Raw genomic sequence first — 16,416 nt, forward strand, 5'->3', positions numbered from 1 at the left:
ATGCTCAGGAGGGTCTGCGTGTTGCGTTCAGGGTTCATGGAAAGAGCAGCGCTGCAGCAACCATGGAGAAAAGGTTGGTTGGTTGGTTGGTTGGTTGGTTTGGTTTGTACACCTGTTTTGGAGTGAGAGAATATTGTGTATTTCTCTTCAAATACACAATTTAGTCTGCCACGTTGAGTCTCCAAACTTTTCCACATTAATTATTGCAATTAACAAGACGTCCCCAAACACTTTTTTTTTTTTTAAATATATTTGACTATGGTCAAATTTTTGACAGAATCAAAGAGAAACATGTAGTTACAAGGGGTAGAGTCAGATAAGCTTAGGCTTCCTTCTACTCCTTTTTGAACAAATATGAATTTACGATAAAGGGAAAATTATAATGCAATATCATTTTTTTTTCTTTTTATGTTCTATTGTACTATGGAGTTATCATTTTCTGTATTTTTTACTTTTTTTCTTGTATTTCTTTCATGTTCGAAATAAACAAACAAACAAACTTTTTTACATTGACATGCATACATTTTTCATCAAACACATTTTCCTCTTGAGTCATTGAAGAGTCTATGAACTCAGTCAGCATCCATCCATCCATCCATCCATCCATCCATCCATCCATCCATCCATCCATCCATCCATCCATCCATCCATCCATCCATCCATCCATTTTCTATATCACGTGTCCTCAAATTGGCTTGGTGGCTTTTCCATCGCATCCACACCTAAGTACAACATAGAATCTTTCTCGTGTTTTTAGTCGAAGCTAGCGTGCAAACACCTCAGCGAGCTAGCTAACTAAGCCATGATGCCAGCGTGTTACCCAATGATCAGTAATTGTTGTAGCCTTTCACAGCTTTTATGCACAATTTCCATCCACGGGGCACAAATAAGGTTGAAAGGAATCGATTTAACATTTCCCTGCATGCAGTATTTTGCCCAGAACAGGATCCAAGAGTGTAATGTGTAAACCCCCCCCCCCCCCCCCCCCCCCCCACTGCTCGTCTGCCGCCTCAGGCCTGTCTAGACATTTCTGCTCCACCACTGCAGTCTTCCCTCCTTTTAGGGGGCCAAGATGGCCGACTCTGTGTTGTAGCTAAAAACTGCATCCACGTCGCGTCTCGTCGGTAGCCATTTTGTCTCATGCGCTCGGATTTCTGCGTACGCAATTTTCGACCACATCAATATGTGGCAGTGTTTTGACTGGTCGCTTCTGCCACCGCCGGCCGCGTTGTTGTGAAAAATGTCAAACTAATTCGACACATTTTTCAACAAAATTAGCTTCAACATTTGTGCGGCACTTTTTAGTGAAACGTTATTCAATTCATTCTGCTAATTTCAGGTAACGTACTATTTTTAAGGGGGCGCAATAAATAACAAAGGGATACCATTTTACCATCACTACTCAAATTGAAAATAAGCTGTACAAGTCTGGCTAAAAATAATATCTGCTTTGTTCTTTGCAATATGTGGAGGAACAGCAGGTGGCCAACATAGACTGTGGTCATGTCGCTGCAGGAGCTTCTTTTTAAATGGCTCTATTTGAATTAGAATGACCTTTTATTTAGTCATCTAGTATTTTCTTACAATTCTTTTTTTACTTTTATGTCTAATCCTTATCACGTCCAGTACCGTTACAAAAAAAGGTTGACAGTTCATTTTCGCAACACGTGTGAAAAGTGAATTGTTTCAACAAAACATGTTGTCACCAATGCCCCGCGAGCGGCTCTCTGCTGAGGTTTATCTGTTTGCCGTATCGGTGACCGGCCCAGACAGGATCGCTTGATTATCACCTACTTAGCGCGCATACTTGTGGTGGTATTCTTTTAATAGGCATTTACTTGGCGATGGCCGACGCGCTTGAAAAGTTGTCGCTCAGAAATGCTGAAAAGGTGAGAAAGGGCGCGGCTGCTTCAGGTTCATTGATTTGGCTTTCAATTCAGCCCACGGATATTGCCGTTGTTTGTAAAAAGTTTCTTTCATGTTTTTCCATTTGATCTTCAGGAAAAGCCGGCGTGTTCGCTGGAACCGGGCATCGCTCGGCATCTACCTGGCCCCGGCCTTCCTTCCGTCTGGTAAGAGCTCCGCTGACCCGTCCGTCCGTCCGTTCTTTCAAGAGCATTTTGGCTACATGTAAAATGGGGAGAAGCAATTCCAGGAATGATTGCCTGAGGCAGGCAGGCAGGGAGGGCGGGAGGGAGGGAGGGAGGGAGGGTTGGGAGGTAGTTGCTGCTCCACTGCAGAGTTTCCCAAACTTTCATCTCGGAAGCCAAAAATATGGGTGGCTGACAAAATGTTTTTGTGTTGCCCATTGCTCAAGTAACGTTATGTAAGCCATTTTCTTCTCGTTGATGTTTTGTGTAACCGTGTAAAACTGGCTGCAAAAATGACATTTGGTGTATTTGGGATTTATTTGGACTTTTTCGAGGGGCCGACGACACTTTCTTTTTTTTCTGATTTAAAAGAAAAAAATAATGGGCCGGCTGATGAATCTGTCTGCTTTGACGCTGTTACTTAAATCTCGGGGTGTACCGAAATGAAAGTTTGAAACGGCAACAACTAACTTAGCAAGCAGTTAGCAATACAATCGTACTAAATTTGGGCAGTAAATCTTTCGCGTACCACTAGAGGGTGCTCGCGTACCACAGGTGGTATCATTTTTGGATCAATTAAGTGAAATGAGATCATTTCCCATGGTGCACCTGATGACAGCACATTGCTTAGGAATGTTGAGATGGATGGATGGATGGATGGATGGATGGATGGATGGATGGATGGATGGATGGATGGATGGATGGATGGATGGATGGATGGATGGCAGTTTAGTGTCTAGTTTGTTTGGCCTTGCTGGAGGTGTGTCTTTTCCCCAGTTGCATCCGTTCAGAGAATTTCAACTGTATTTCTTTTTTTTTTTTTTTTTTGCCAATTGCACTGGAGGCTCACGTCCAAAACGCTGAGTCCTCCCGCTGTCTTTTTAGTCTCCGCCCACGGTGCGGTCACGAGGTGTGATGCTATTAGGCATCTGGATGAAAGCAGCTGAGTTACAGCACAAGAGCACATTTCAAAGTGTTTTTTTTCTTTTTTTTTCCCGGCTGCAGCTGCCATTGTCTGTCGTAAACGGCGGGGCTCTCCGTCACTCTCTTTTTTTTTTTTTTATAAATCGCTATTGCTCATTTGAAATGAAGGCCCGCGCTGTATTTTACGGTGTTTCCCGCCCGGCAGGCGGCCATTTGTTGCTCTTACTTTTTGTATTGTGCGACTATGCCGTGTTGTTGATGGTGCCGGAAAAAAAACAGGCAACCTCCATTTTAAGTTTGGGGACAAGAAGGGAAAACAAAAGGCCGCAACCCTAAAATAAAGACTCCGAGTGCTGATTGCGTTCATTTTTTAATTTCAAACTAAAACTCCCTCCGTGTGTGTATTTTTAATTCAGAAATTGTCTTCAGAAAATGTGTCAATCTTGCATTTGGAATTTTAGCCGTCAATTGGATTTTAGATGTCATTTGGCAAGGTGGTGTTTATTTCTACACATTTGACTGAATATTCAAACCTGACGATTTAGATGTTATTTGGCAAGGTCGTTCGTTATCAGTGGATTGTTAATTGATGCACATTTGACTGAATATTCCAACCTGATTTTTTTGCATCTCAAAACATGAAATAAATTCCACACGTGAAAGTTTTATTCCAATCATTTCTACACAATTTCTTTGCTGTCGTGCAGAGCCATTTGAATTCTCTTCTGCATATATTACTACAGGGAGAGGCTTGATACTATTTTTTGGTACAATGCATATTTTATTTTTACAAGCAATCAATGACATTGTACTTGTTCAGAGTGTGCATAGTGTAACCAAATGTTTCAATTTATACTACTGTCAATCAATTGTGTTTAGATTCTTCTGATAGTCGCGTTTTCCATCCCTGCTATCGTGACAAATATTTTTGTACATATTTTCAGGGGAGAATGCGTGTATAAAATTGCAAACTTTTAGTTGTTGATTTAATTACTTCATGCGAAGCTAATTTTACGTGCCAACCCGTTTACATATTTTTTTTAATTCAGTATGATTGCAAAGAAAAGAAAATGGGGAGGATATATGCCACATGTAATATATTGTTATTATGTTGGTCACATTACATATCGCCATATAATTTAGGTGTTATTAGTTTAGTAATCTAAGAGGAAATTGTATTGCACTTTTGTTCCTAAGGAGTCCAAAGTTGACTGAATTGATCGGCGGATTGCAAGCCGCTAGAATAGAATAGATTAGAGCTTTTAATAGACTTAAATTGAAAGAGTGGAAACAGAAATGAAGACAATGATTTTCAGCTCCGACACTCCATGCCTGTGCCAAAAATGACCCGTGCTCATGAAATATTGCCCAAACTTGTCAATGAAAGTAAGTGTGTGTACATATGGGAAGCTCGGCTTCTCTTCAAGTCACTCTATTTGTTTGCGACGGAGCTGCGCGCGGAACACGATACGGCAGACAGCCCCAGTATTACTTCCTGTTCTCATCTTCAAATAACCTCCGAGCCCCCCCAACCCCAAACTCCACTCCTTGCAAATGCCGTGAGCTCATCGAGAACACGGCGACAAAGACGGCTGCGGGCCCGAACGAACGAGTGAGTGAGTGAGCGTTGTTTGACTCCTCTCTCGCTCTCTTGCTCCCTGGCTCCCTGCTCGGTTTTGACACCGCTTACTTTGCACGCCCAAACTTTTAGCCTCAGATGAACTTGGGCAACTTTGGGTGTTAACGTTCCAGCACCTCTAGATTGGAGGAAAGTAGAGCAGCTTCCTTCCTTCCTTCCTTCCGTCCTTCCTTCCTTCCTTCCTTCCTTCCTTCCTTCCTTCCTTCCTTCCTTCCTTCCTTCCTTCCTTCCTTCCTTCCTTCCTTCCTATTTTCAAAGCTTGCTGAATCGCTGTTTTGAACCCGTGTCTAAAAAGCAAAGCGTGAAGAGAAAGTCCGTCACAGAAATGCACAATTGCAATCATTGCTAATAAAGCCAGGCTCTCTCTGTTCCTTTGGCCCTTTTCCTTTTTCTATTGTATGGGCAAAATCTTGCACGGATATCACGTGCTGTGATTTGTGGTTCACTAAAACATGTGGCGCCTCAAAATGTTGTTAACCTCAATTTAGAGTTCCCAGTGGCTTTTTTTTTTTTGGATGAATTTATTTTTTCCTTACCCTATTTTCATCATTTTGCATGCACATCTCCTATTTGGGCACCTGGCGTACCTGTTTCCTCTTTGCCATTTGACCTTTGAGTCAATTAAGATGGGTGGGCAGAATTGGAGCCGCTTGACCCCACGACTAATTAGTAAATCATACATCTCTCTGAAGTGATTTCCTGAAAGCGTGCTTGACGGCTAATAAGCACCTGGCCCGAGCAGCGCTTCCTTATTGGCGCTCCCCGGACGTTTGCTATTTATTCGAGCCTAGTCCAGGCTGGATGAGTTCACACAATGGCGTGGAAAGGTCAGCCCTAATGAAGTCGGGGGGTGCGACCCCTGGTATTCAGTAGCTCGGCGCGGGCCCCGTCCCTGGGCCGCCGCGACCGTGCCGCTTAATCCCCGTTTGATCCTAATTGATAGGCATTAACATGATCCTTATCCAAGAGCTGTGTTTTGTCTCCTCCTAACGCCAAGTGTGAAAGCGTTTAGCCAAATGTGAAATTGATATTTGTTTGTGTGTGCTTAACTCTGAAGAGCGCTTTGAGGCTCTTAACGGGACTTAGCACGTGACCCCCGGAAATTCCACCAGCTTCCCCTCGGGTCCTTTTCATCTTCGTGGCTGGCCCAAGACTGTTTGGCTAACTGCTAGCTAATGAGCCTCTGTCGGAGCATTTGGGTTGCCTTTCGAGCGCAAACGTGTGAACGCGGCGAGGCCTCTCAAGTCGCCGCAGGTGCCTTCCTTAACTTAAATCACTTTTCATGCCAGATTGAAGAAAAGCATTCTTGAATTTTGGCCTTTGTGGCAAGCCGCTGCCGTCGTCCGCCCACACGCTGCGGGTGGGAATCTTCAAATAATAACAACCAAGGTATCAAGTATATGCCGTGGTCCCTTCAAACTTAAATGACATCATTTGTGCCTTGCGTTGAGTCAACTCAGTCGAGCTGTCGCCCAAATGTGAGTAAGACTCGCTGTGGGGGTGGACTTGTGGAAATGCGCCAATTTTTAGGGGCTCACGCCTGCGTTTGCTGCCAAAAGTTTTCAAGTAAGGACAATGAGCCATGAGCAATATAAACATTCTGTACAAATAGTCTCATATGTTCATTTCATGCTTCACTGCCCATGAAGCGTCTTCTTGCTGGTGTGCGGCGCCACTTGGCCACCAGGGGCCAGCATAAGAGACGGCCAACAAATATACAAAGATGAGTTTGGCTGCAATAATATGAGGCATTTGTCACACTCGTTATTTCTGTCCGTTCCTTAGCGCAAGCGCTTCAATATGGATGCAAATTCCGTTAGCCGTCAATGACGTCTGTAAGCGTTAGCTAGCGTCCATTTTGGTTGAATAGGTAGTAGCCATTAGCGACATTGTTAAAGAGAAGTCGCGTGGGAGTGAAAGCAGCCGCAGTGCTTTGAGACGCCAGGTGCTGCTCGCTTCTCCTTGGATTCACGCGGCGGCGCTCGCTCGCTCGCTCTCGTCTCGGATTGGATTTTTCCAAATAATGAGCAAGGCCCTGATGACATCAACTGAAGACCGACCGAGAACTCATGACAGCAGCCGCCATTGGTACGGAAGCGGGCGGGCGGCGCACTCCACTTGAATGCTCCATATGAGCCTGTGTTTGGTTTGGTTTGGTTTATTGTTTAGCACATATTATTGTAGCAATAACAGTGCAAGGAGGGAGACGAAGCCTAGGGCTTGTAAGGAGCTCCACTCCTGTACAAACAAAGTGCTGTGTCGTCAAATGTCATTCAAGTGTTTGAAAAAATATAAGTGAATAAACAAAAGCGTAACAAGCTAAATATTAATTCGTCATATTTACATATGCATATATACGAATGTGTATGTATACATACATAAACAAATACACTATACAAAATGAGAAACAAAATAGACACTTAGCCATGTTGAAGCAATCAAAGAGACACCAGGTAGGAAATAGCTAAGAGGGAACAGAAGAACTGCAAACAGAAAATAATAATAATCATAATTAGAGTGGTGCTCACTCGAACTTCTTTTGCAAGAACCACACGGGAGACAGTATGCCCTTTTCCAACATAAGAATAGGATCAAACTAATCTATCAACCCTAACAGGCCAGTATCGATTTTCAATTCAATTCAAACTGGATCTAACTATTCAGTTCAAGTGTAGACTAAAACAACAATGACACATGTCTTGTCACCGTGGGATAGTGGGAACGTCATTTCGATTTCTTTGTGTGTCTTGGCATGTGAAGAAATCAAGCAGACTTTGACCTCAACACATTGAGCGGAGCTGTCCAATTTTGCTTTCGTTTCTCCTGCCTCTGGAAGCTTCAATGGCTAATGACGGACGCCACAGCAACCACGCTTGTGCGCGTTGTACTCGGTCGGAGGCAGGCTGGGATGTGTACAATAAGGCAGGCGTCACGTCGGCAGTCTATATGATCTGCTTTTATTTCTACAAGGTGAGCCTGATTGGCGGAACGCTGACTGACGGATGAAAAGCTTCACGTCAAACGCCGCAGCAGTGTTTGCGCATCACTGCCGAGACGCTTGTTGTGTTGCGTTGTGAAGACGATGAAAGAGCAGATAAAAATGCTGACTTATTTGCGCCCCTCGGGACTTGTCAAATTCCCCCCCAGCATTTTCATTCCATTTTTCTACCAAGCTGTCTGTGCTCTTTCCCATTCATGAATCTCTTTCCATTTGATTTGGGTGTCGACTTTCCTTTTAGTAATCGTGTGTGTGACGGGGCTCAACAAATTCAAATATGGTGGTCACCAGACTGAAATAAGGTCTTTTTAATGGCAACACAATGGAAAGTGTTAGCATGTGCTTCGCGCCTCGCAGCAGATTTCATTTGGAATCAGCCAAAATGTTGCCACTCCAGTATTCTTATTGGGATATTCAGTTCGCAATGAATGGCAATTACGTATGCGAACAATATACGTATATGTATTTGACAAGATCATTTTAGAAAGGAACCTGTCATTTCATGATTGTCAACATGGACCAATCCACTTGATTTGTCAATGTGGCACACACACTTGCACATCTCCTGACAATAGCACTCAGCATCAAGGGCCTTTGCCACAAATTTCCTCCCAGCTTTTGCCTTGCCAATATGGCCACGCACGCATTGCGGAACGGCGTCTTCAAACATACCTGACTAACTTCACTGTTGGAACATTTGAAAGAAAATCAACAGATTTTAGTCATGAAGCAAAACAAATATTTTGGGTGCTAACGTATGTGCACTGACGCTCACTAAAAAGAATTGCTACGTATTTTCTGATGAGTTGTTTCTGGGTCACAGATCTGATCATGAGGTAGGTGTACGGGCTCCATTGACATGACTATTGCGTTTTGCCCTATATCTGTCAGCGTTCCATGGCTTTATTTGCGCTGGCCGTCTTTGAGGCTTCACTGTACGTTTGCTTATCTGTCCGGCTGGCCATCCATCCCGTGTGTCTATTCAAACAGCGTTCCTTCTATTCAGCTTCTTCTCTCGCTGGCTGGGCTTTTTTTTTTTCTCTCTCTCTCTTCTTCAAGCTTCCTTATTTGGGGACCAGATGGCGAGGGCCGCGGAAGCGCCTCTTTTGTCCGAGCGCCCCTTGTGAAAAGCGTCTGTCCTGCCTAATGTAATCAGTGGCACCGGAAGGGTCCGTTTGGGGGTGTGAAAGGAGACAATCGGGGTCTCGGACACGTCTCGATTACACAAACGTAGAGTTCATCTTCCGAGCCAGCCCCCTCTTCTCTTCTTCTCCCAGGAAGATCCCCGCTCTTTGATCAGCGGAGGGTGGAGGCGCCCGAATCCGTGTTTACCCTGCCCGCACTTGGCTAGCTATGGCTGACCCCTCCCTCCCTCCCGCCTTCCTTCCGGAAGCAACCGCAGGGAGCCGGTTTGATACCGTGACCTGTCTAGACGCCCTCGGCTGTTGCCGAGAGGACGTGGTGAACTCTGACCTCAAATATAGTTGGAAAGGAGCCACTGTGCTCTCGCTCTCCCTTTTTTTTTTTATATATATTTTCAGAGGCCGAGGTGCAAGCGGAGTGGGTCAGCGCTGACCTGCTCAGAAACACGAGTCGCAGGATTGTTTGAAATTTCAAGATTTGATTTTCAGACAATCACGTTGCTTAAGAGCTGCTTTTGATGACTTTTTAAATATCAGTCAATGAAAAGTGGTGATTTAATGTTCTCATGGACAGCCACCTTTGATTCAATCGCATATGTCAGTTGCAAATCTTTGTTTTTAGAAATATTTACTTTATTTGGATTCAGCACCAGCAAATGAAATGGAACATAATATTTCAGCAAATATTTGGAACTCCTTTATGTGCCAGTGATCAAAATATCCCAATGTTCCTCATCAAGCATCCTCTTTTCTTTTCGCCAGTGTTGTGCCGCCGCCATCATGGCCGCCGTTGACCCCGCCCTCTCTGGCCCGTCACTCAGCAGCGGTTAAAATGGCAGCGAGGGAGGGAGGGAGGGAGGGAGGGAGTGAGGGAGAGGCCCGACACGCTGAGCTTGGGCATGCTCGACTGAGCTGGGACTTTCCTTGTATGCCCGATTATTTTTTTGCTCTCAATTTCCAATCGCTTATTTTTATGGACCTCTCTTGAATTGCGCCACTTGGATCTAAAGAAAAAAAAAAATCCAAAAAATAGCAAGCTAATGGACCACCGCTTGCACCCCAGCCAGGCTACTGCTGTTATATAAGCCATTTTGATTTGTTGAAAAAGTGAATATTTCTCCAGCCCAGCTCTGTGTGCAAAATGCAGGCAAAAGTGCCGCTTGTCTTTATTGCAATTTTCTGGCCAGCATTAAGCGTCTTTAAAGCCACGTCTTTGGCCGGCTGCCATTTTAAAGGCAGGTTTAGCCCGATGCATGATGGGAGCCCGTGCTTAGCCCTGAACACACGCTCAGTATCCACACGGCCCATTGTTGCGCTAGCTTGCTTTGTCCGCTTAAGCGCTCGCTCATCTTTGATTGCGATTTGAAGCGCTTTCCTTCTCGGTGAACTGGGTTCCCATTTCGAATGGCTGACTAAATGAGTTGACTCACTTGGAGATGACTCTGACACTTCACAACAAGTCAATTGTTTGCTGAGGAAGAAAACATCCAAACAATCTATTTTTAGGCCTACCTACTCATGCTGAGTGACACTTTGCCATTGGCCCTTACCGTGATGAACGTGTTGTTTTTTTTCCTTCCCTTTTCACAGTGCAGAGAGCTGGGAGAGGGCTTGGAGAAAGATGTCATGCGCGGGATGGGCTGCTGCTTTTTTCTTTTTTTTTTTTTTTTGCGTGGCGATGCTCTCGCCACCGTTGCAGCAGCAGCAGCAGCAGCAGCAACAGCACCGAGCTCCCGCTTTGTGCTTCTCTCAGCCGTGATACAGAAGCACCAGGTGAGTGGCAGCAACCGACCGACCCTGATGCACCCTTGACCCTCACTCGCCAAGTGGCCACAAGTGGCATGCTTGGCTTTTCTACATTTTCATTTGTAAAACAAAAGCAAGAAACTATCCATGTGGGAGAGCGTTTAACCACAAACATGCTCCATTTTCCACCCCCACCAAAATACAATGCAATGTTTATCATGCTAACATCAACACATGACAATGCTTCACTATTGTCATGATAACAACAACAATAATGATAATAACAACCACACTAACAATAATAACAATCATAATTCCCTTTCTTAAACAGAATTGAAAGGAATGTTTATTATGAATGAGCTTTAATCTCCAAAATCTACTAAAATGCTATACTGGTATATTAAAGAAAGCAGTGCTTGTATTGATTGTCCATCCCTAATCCCACATTCCACACTGCTTTGCCCCCCCTAAAGAGCCATCCCAATGCCCTGACCCCAACATGAATCCATATTCTGGAGGTGACAGTCAACTTAAAAAGTCAAATCAAGAGGCTGTTTGAAATGGATAAATACAAGCTGTGTTGCAAAATGTGATGAACAAATCCAGAACATGGTGATTGGATGGAAAGCATCCCTCTGCCAGTTAAATTATGGACCCCCCCCCAACTCACTCAAAGACTTTGTGTGAAATGAGAGTTGCCGGGGTGTGACTTTTGCCCAAAGCATCCGTGGCCTATTGTGCGGCCAGTCAAACCTCTGCAGGCAGGCCAGGCAGGCACCAGCGCTCTGCCCTGCCCTGCCCTGCCCTGGCCGGCCATACTTGAGAGATCAAGGGTTACCAAGGTGCTTGCCGGAACCCGGGCCTCAATGCCAGCCACAAAATACTCATTTCCTTTGCACGCTAGCTTGTTGGAGTGGGGATTCAGTCGGGGTCACCGACACGGGTTTGTCCCCGCCCCCCCCTTCCGTCTCGAATGGAAACAACCTCGTCGCCATCTTCTGCTTGTACAGTAGGCATTTTTATGGTTTTGTTTATCCGGCACCAGACGGAGGCGCCTCGCAAGTTCGCTTCTCATTCTTGCCACTGAACGGCGGCGGCATTAACTTGTATTCTAACAAGATTAAAATATATTGGTCCTGGGGATTAGCATACTTTGGTGTCTTTTCACCTCGCCACAGTGGACTTTGATCTGCGTTGCGAGGCCAAAGTCCTCCTGGCTTGGACCTGGCCGTCCGAGTGCCAAGTGTGAAATTGGCCTGATGTCATCCCCATTCTTCACCTTTTTACGTCTTTCACCACTTTTAATGATGTTTCCGCCACAGCGCACCTCGGAGCAGATTCCACCGCCAAGCGTGTGTAAATGACACCGTGGGGGGGGGGGCATTTGGGGAGCAGGGGGTCCCGGCCGGGCCTTTAGTGGTTTTTAACAGGTGGATACAATGGAACGTCCAAAGGGGGACTTACCAAAAATGACCCCATATGGAGGTCAACCAAAATGTTTTGCAAGCAAAGAGTTGTACTGAGGGGAAAGAAAAGGTTATATCGAATGAATTTCCAATCAACTCATCAGAGTGCCTCAATAGATGCTCTTGCTTTAGTTAGTAACAGAATTCTCACCATTGATCTGTTGTATTAACCACGTGTCAATGGTGATTTCCTAGGAAATCCAGACTGTCCATTGTGGGTGCTGCTGTTGTGGTTAGCAACAGCTCCCCACGGTTAACCAGTTCGTGTCTGTAAAAAGATATCGTTTTAAACTATATTGATTGATCATTTGGATAGAAAGCAAAGCGCGACGAGTCTTTGTCACAGAGTTACAGTAAACGCCACAATGGATTTTTGAAAACAATTGCACCTTTATCTACCCACCTGTCGTGATTTTAAAGTCGCATTTACATACGTCGAACCGACTTGTCCGAACCGATCGGGTTTTCCTTCGACGACGTGTCCCGGCCTGAACTTTTTGGGAGCCTCCTGTGCCCTGTGGATATTTTCACGCAGCACGAGAGCATGCACAAATGAATGAAGTGTGCATGTGTGAGTGTGTGTCTTAGTGTTTCTTTGTGTGTGTGTGTGTGTGTGTGTGTGTGTGTGTGTGTGTGTGTGTGTGTGTGTGTGTGTGTGTGTGTGTGTGTGTGTGTGTGTGTGTGTGTGTGTGTGTGTGTGTGTGTGTGTGTGTGTGTGTGTGTGTGCGTGTGTGCGTGTGTGCGTGTGTGCGTGTGTGCGTGTGTGCGTGTGTGTCAGGCAAGAAGCAAAATAATAAAGGCGGGTGATAGTAAGATGTGTGTGAGCGTGAGAGAAGGGGAAGCGAGTTTGGGTGGGAAGGTTCCGTGTGGAGAATGGGTTAGCGAGGGGTGGGCGGAGGAAGAAAGGGGAGGTATAAACCAGCCACCTGCAGCCATGACAGGCTTTGACCTTCATTTCTCTCTTTCTTTCTCTCTCTCTCTCTCTCTCTGTCTGTCTCTGTCTCTCCTTCCTTCCACTAACCCTTTTTCTGGATGGAAGTTTTTCTTTCTTTTCCAGCAGGGTGCGAGGAAGACCGACCGTGGCGAAGACAGGCCAGCGACCGCGCAAACAAAGAGTCGCGGTTCGAGTATGAAAATGCAGATAGGCCATTGTTGTCGTCGGGGCGGTGGAGGGGGGGGACACGGCTGGGGACGGTCCAAGGCTTTCTCTTGCGTAACGTTCTACGGCTCGGGCCAATGTTTTCATCTGAATTTCATCCTGCCTGCTGAGTGGGTGTTTGCGTGGCAGGGAGGATTATTGTGCCAATCAAAACGTAAACCTTTTTGTTCCCATCGTTGAACACGAAACATCCCGGCTCGTACAAAACGTAACAAATGCTGTTTTTTTTTTTTTTGGTGTTGATAATCTTCAAGGTTTATTTACTCTTTTGCAATTTCCAGGAGGCAGTTAATGACACAATCAATACATGATACAAATTATGTACACTTTTTGTTGAGTTTGATTTTCCTTACCAAAGGATAGATAGCATCCAACGTAAAATAAAAAATAGCATTGTATTCTACAACTCTGTGCTGTGGTTTCATTTCAACATTTTTTATATAGATATAGATAGATAGCTCTACGCTGATGAGTAAATTCATGACGTCGTATACCAGCAGTGTTTGAAAAAGGCATTCAGCTAGGATAGTCTGCATTTTGTTGTTGTTGAAGGAATACTGCTTATCTGATTCGGCACAGTTATGTTTCACAAAAAAGTCCATGTGGGGACTTTTTAAGGCAAAGTGTGTTTCGGTTTGGTGGATCATCATATTTTCTGTTTGTTTTTAATTCACACACACTTTCCCCCCCCCCCCCCCCCCCCCCCCCCCCGCAGATGCACAACCGAAAACACATGGAAGGCAAACAAAAAGAAATTTGGCGCATGGCAGGGCTGGGGAACCTGCGACCTGTGGCCCGTACGCAGACCGCCCGAGAGCAATTCTGCAAACGGTGTTATAAAAAGCCCTCCCAAAAAAAATGCTTATAATATATAATAACATTTGCATTCATTTTGCCTGGCCCCTGATTAGCAGAAGGATACACAAATACAGCCTAATAGCGCGCTCACACTTGTTCTGTCCATTTTTCCCACAAATAAAAATTGCAGCGTTCATGCAAAAGGCCTCATAGACACATTTTCCATTCACCAAAAAAAAAAATTATTGCAAGATAAACAAGCAGTGTAAACACCTCTGATACCTACTCTAAAGCAACAATGGTCATTTTTTTTCCTCAATAGAATCTATATAAATACACAAAGTCCTTTTCTTCTTTTTTTTTTTTAATACAGTCACAGACGGATGCCTTCTTTTGCCACGATAAGTCCTCATAGAAGAATGAACGGGAACACAAGCCGCGTGAGTGAGCGAGTGAGCGAGCGAGCGAGCGCTTGCGGTTGAATGCTACACGGTCACTATCCAGGCAGCAGTCATTTGATATTGCTATTTAAAATCAGAATCAAAACAACACGCACACATATGTTAGAAAATAATGCCATCTGTCTCTTCATATCTATACATGATTTAAAAACAAGATGTTAGTTAGCATTGATTATAAATTCACAGTAGCCTTGATGCAGCAGGACCGACCAACAACAACAACAACAACAACAACAACAACAACCAAACAAACAAAAAAACATTCTTTGGACTTGTTACTTTTCATAGAAGTGCCGGATGTAAAAATGACAATCATTATATCATATATATGTATACTGTGTACTGGCATTCATAAGTAATTGATTAATTAGGAGCTCCTGTTTGGTGGGGGTCGGACAGTGACAACTTTATACAGCATCTTCGTGTATCGACGTGATATTGCTGACTCTGGATTTATGCTGGTATAGTCTCTCTTAAACTGGCCCTTGTTGCTGGCTGATATTATTGCATCTTAATATTTCTTTAGTGGGATCATGTGGACTGGCTTCTCTATACTCTGTAGATTTCAAAATTCAACCCTAACCCTACACTGCCAAAAAAAACAAAATAAAAGTTGGGTGAGCTTGGAACTTGAAATTGGGCCATTTGACAGTTTGCAGAATTGTCACTTGAAGTAAAAAAACAAAAGCCTTTTTTTGTGGTGCTAATCATCAAGCCATATTTGAAAGTTGTTCCAAGTGAAATGGTCTTTTTTCCAACAGTGTAGAGGAGGGCGGTCGCTGTTCAGTCACTGTCGGATTTGTCGTCCTTGGTGACGGTGGCGTGGTTGTAGAGGCCCTGCGCCATCAGGTGCAGGGCTAGCGTGTTCTTGCCCCCGTTGGCTTTCTTGATCTTGGCCCGCTTGTTCTGGAACCAGATCTTGATCTGGGACTCGTTCAGGCCCAGCTCCTGGGCCAGGTTCTGGCGCCGCTGCTCGGTCAGGTAGCGGTTGGTCTGGAACTCGGTCTTGAGTCTCTGCAGCTGCTCGGCGGTGAAGGCCGTGCGCGGTCGTTTGTCCTCCTTGCTGGTGCTCTTCTTCTTTGGTTTACGGGATCTCGGACCTGCAACCCAAGCAATCTACCGCTTATGTTGGATTATAATCCAGCCACGTTATGGCCAAAGCGCTTGGAATGCATGTTCCAAACTTATTTTATTTGCAATCATTCACGTGCACATATTTAGCGCTCAATTTGTGCTTTATTTCAGATGATTCTATTCTACTGAGCATGACAAATCCTGCTGTGGCGCAATGCTTTCTTTCTGATGCTAAATATTAAACACGCATACATCACATCGCGATGTATGTGTCTCCTCCGCGCGCGCGCACGCACGCACGCACGCACGCACGCACACACGTAAACTCTACAACTCGTAGTAGTCGCCACCTCCAGCTACATAATGCATGAGAACAAGTTGTACTACACTCATTTTGATCCACGCACGACACTCGTATACATTTTGCTTTTCAGTGAACTTTGTTCTACGCAACTTGACACAGAAAAAAAGTGGACGATCAAATAACGTTTGTATGAGAGGAAAAAAAACCCATCTTGCTGAGTTATTTGCCAGACAAGGAATGCGCAATAATTCGTGTTGAAATTGTTTTAAAAAAAAAGAGGGAAAAAAAAGAGGCGACTCGCGTGTATTATGCCCCGACGCCCTATATATATTTTTTTCAATCGAATAAAAAATCTGGTTTTGTTGGAAGAAATCGAAAAGGTAAACACGGCTGGGTTGAGGCCCTAACGCATATAGCTCGATGTCGGCGGGCAGCGTTCCGGGGCTGCTCGGGGTTCGCGTGCCCGAATGCACCCACCTGAAGAGGGCCTGTCCGAGTAGCGGGTGCAGTACACCCAGGCGGGCCACAGCATGGGCTGCTGGACCGGGGCTGCGTTGGCGCTGGCTTGGGAACTGTCCGAGTCCGAGCTTAGGCACTGGTCTCCGCTCTCCGCGC

General features: G+C 45.0%; 1 protein-coding gene and 1 long non-coding RNA gene across 2 annotated transcripts in view; one reads left to right on the forward strand and one right to left on the reverse strand.

Moving 5' to 3' along the window:
- The window catches only part of LOC119139126, a 24,848-nt gene continuing 8,432 nt past the window's right edge, over nt 1-16,416 (forward strand). Inside the window, exons 1-3 of the long non-coding RNA XR_005101304.1 lie at nt 1-73; nt 2,002-2,072; nt 9,556-9,719. This is a non-coding gene — a long non-coding RNA (uncharacterized LOC119139126). The remainder of the gene's footprint in view (nt 74-2,001; nt 2,073-9,555; nt 9,720-16,416) is intronic.
- Nucleotides 15,179-16,416, reverse strand: part of en2a (engrailed homeobox 2a) — a 1,986-nt gene continuing 748 nt past the window's right edge. Inside the window, exons 1-2 of the mRNA XM_037279518.1 lie at nt 16,279-16,416; nt 15,179-15,523 (exon numbers count right to left, since the gene is read on the reverse strand). The exon at nt 16,279-16,416 is cut by the window's right edge and continues 748 nt beyond it. Coding sequence (XP_037135413.1) covers nt 15,207-15,523; nt 16,279-16,416 — 455 coding nt within the window. The 3' untranslated portion in view covers nt 15,179-15,206. The remainder of the gene's footprint in view (nt 15,524-16,278) is intronic.

Source organism: Syngnathus acus, chromosome 20 (genome assembly GCF_901709675.1).
Source record: "Syngnathus acus chromosome 20, fSynAcu1.2, whole genome shotgun sequence".
In the NCBI taxonomy this organism is placed as follows: Eukaryota; Metazoa; Chordata; class Actinopteri; order Syngnathiformes; family Syngnathidae; genus Syngnathus; species Syngnathus acus.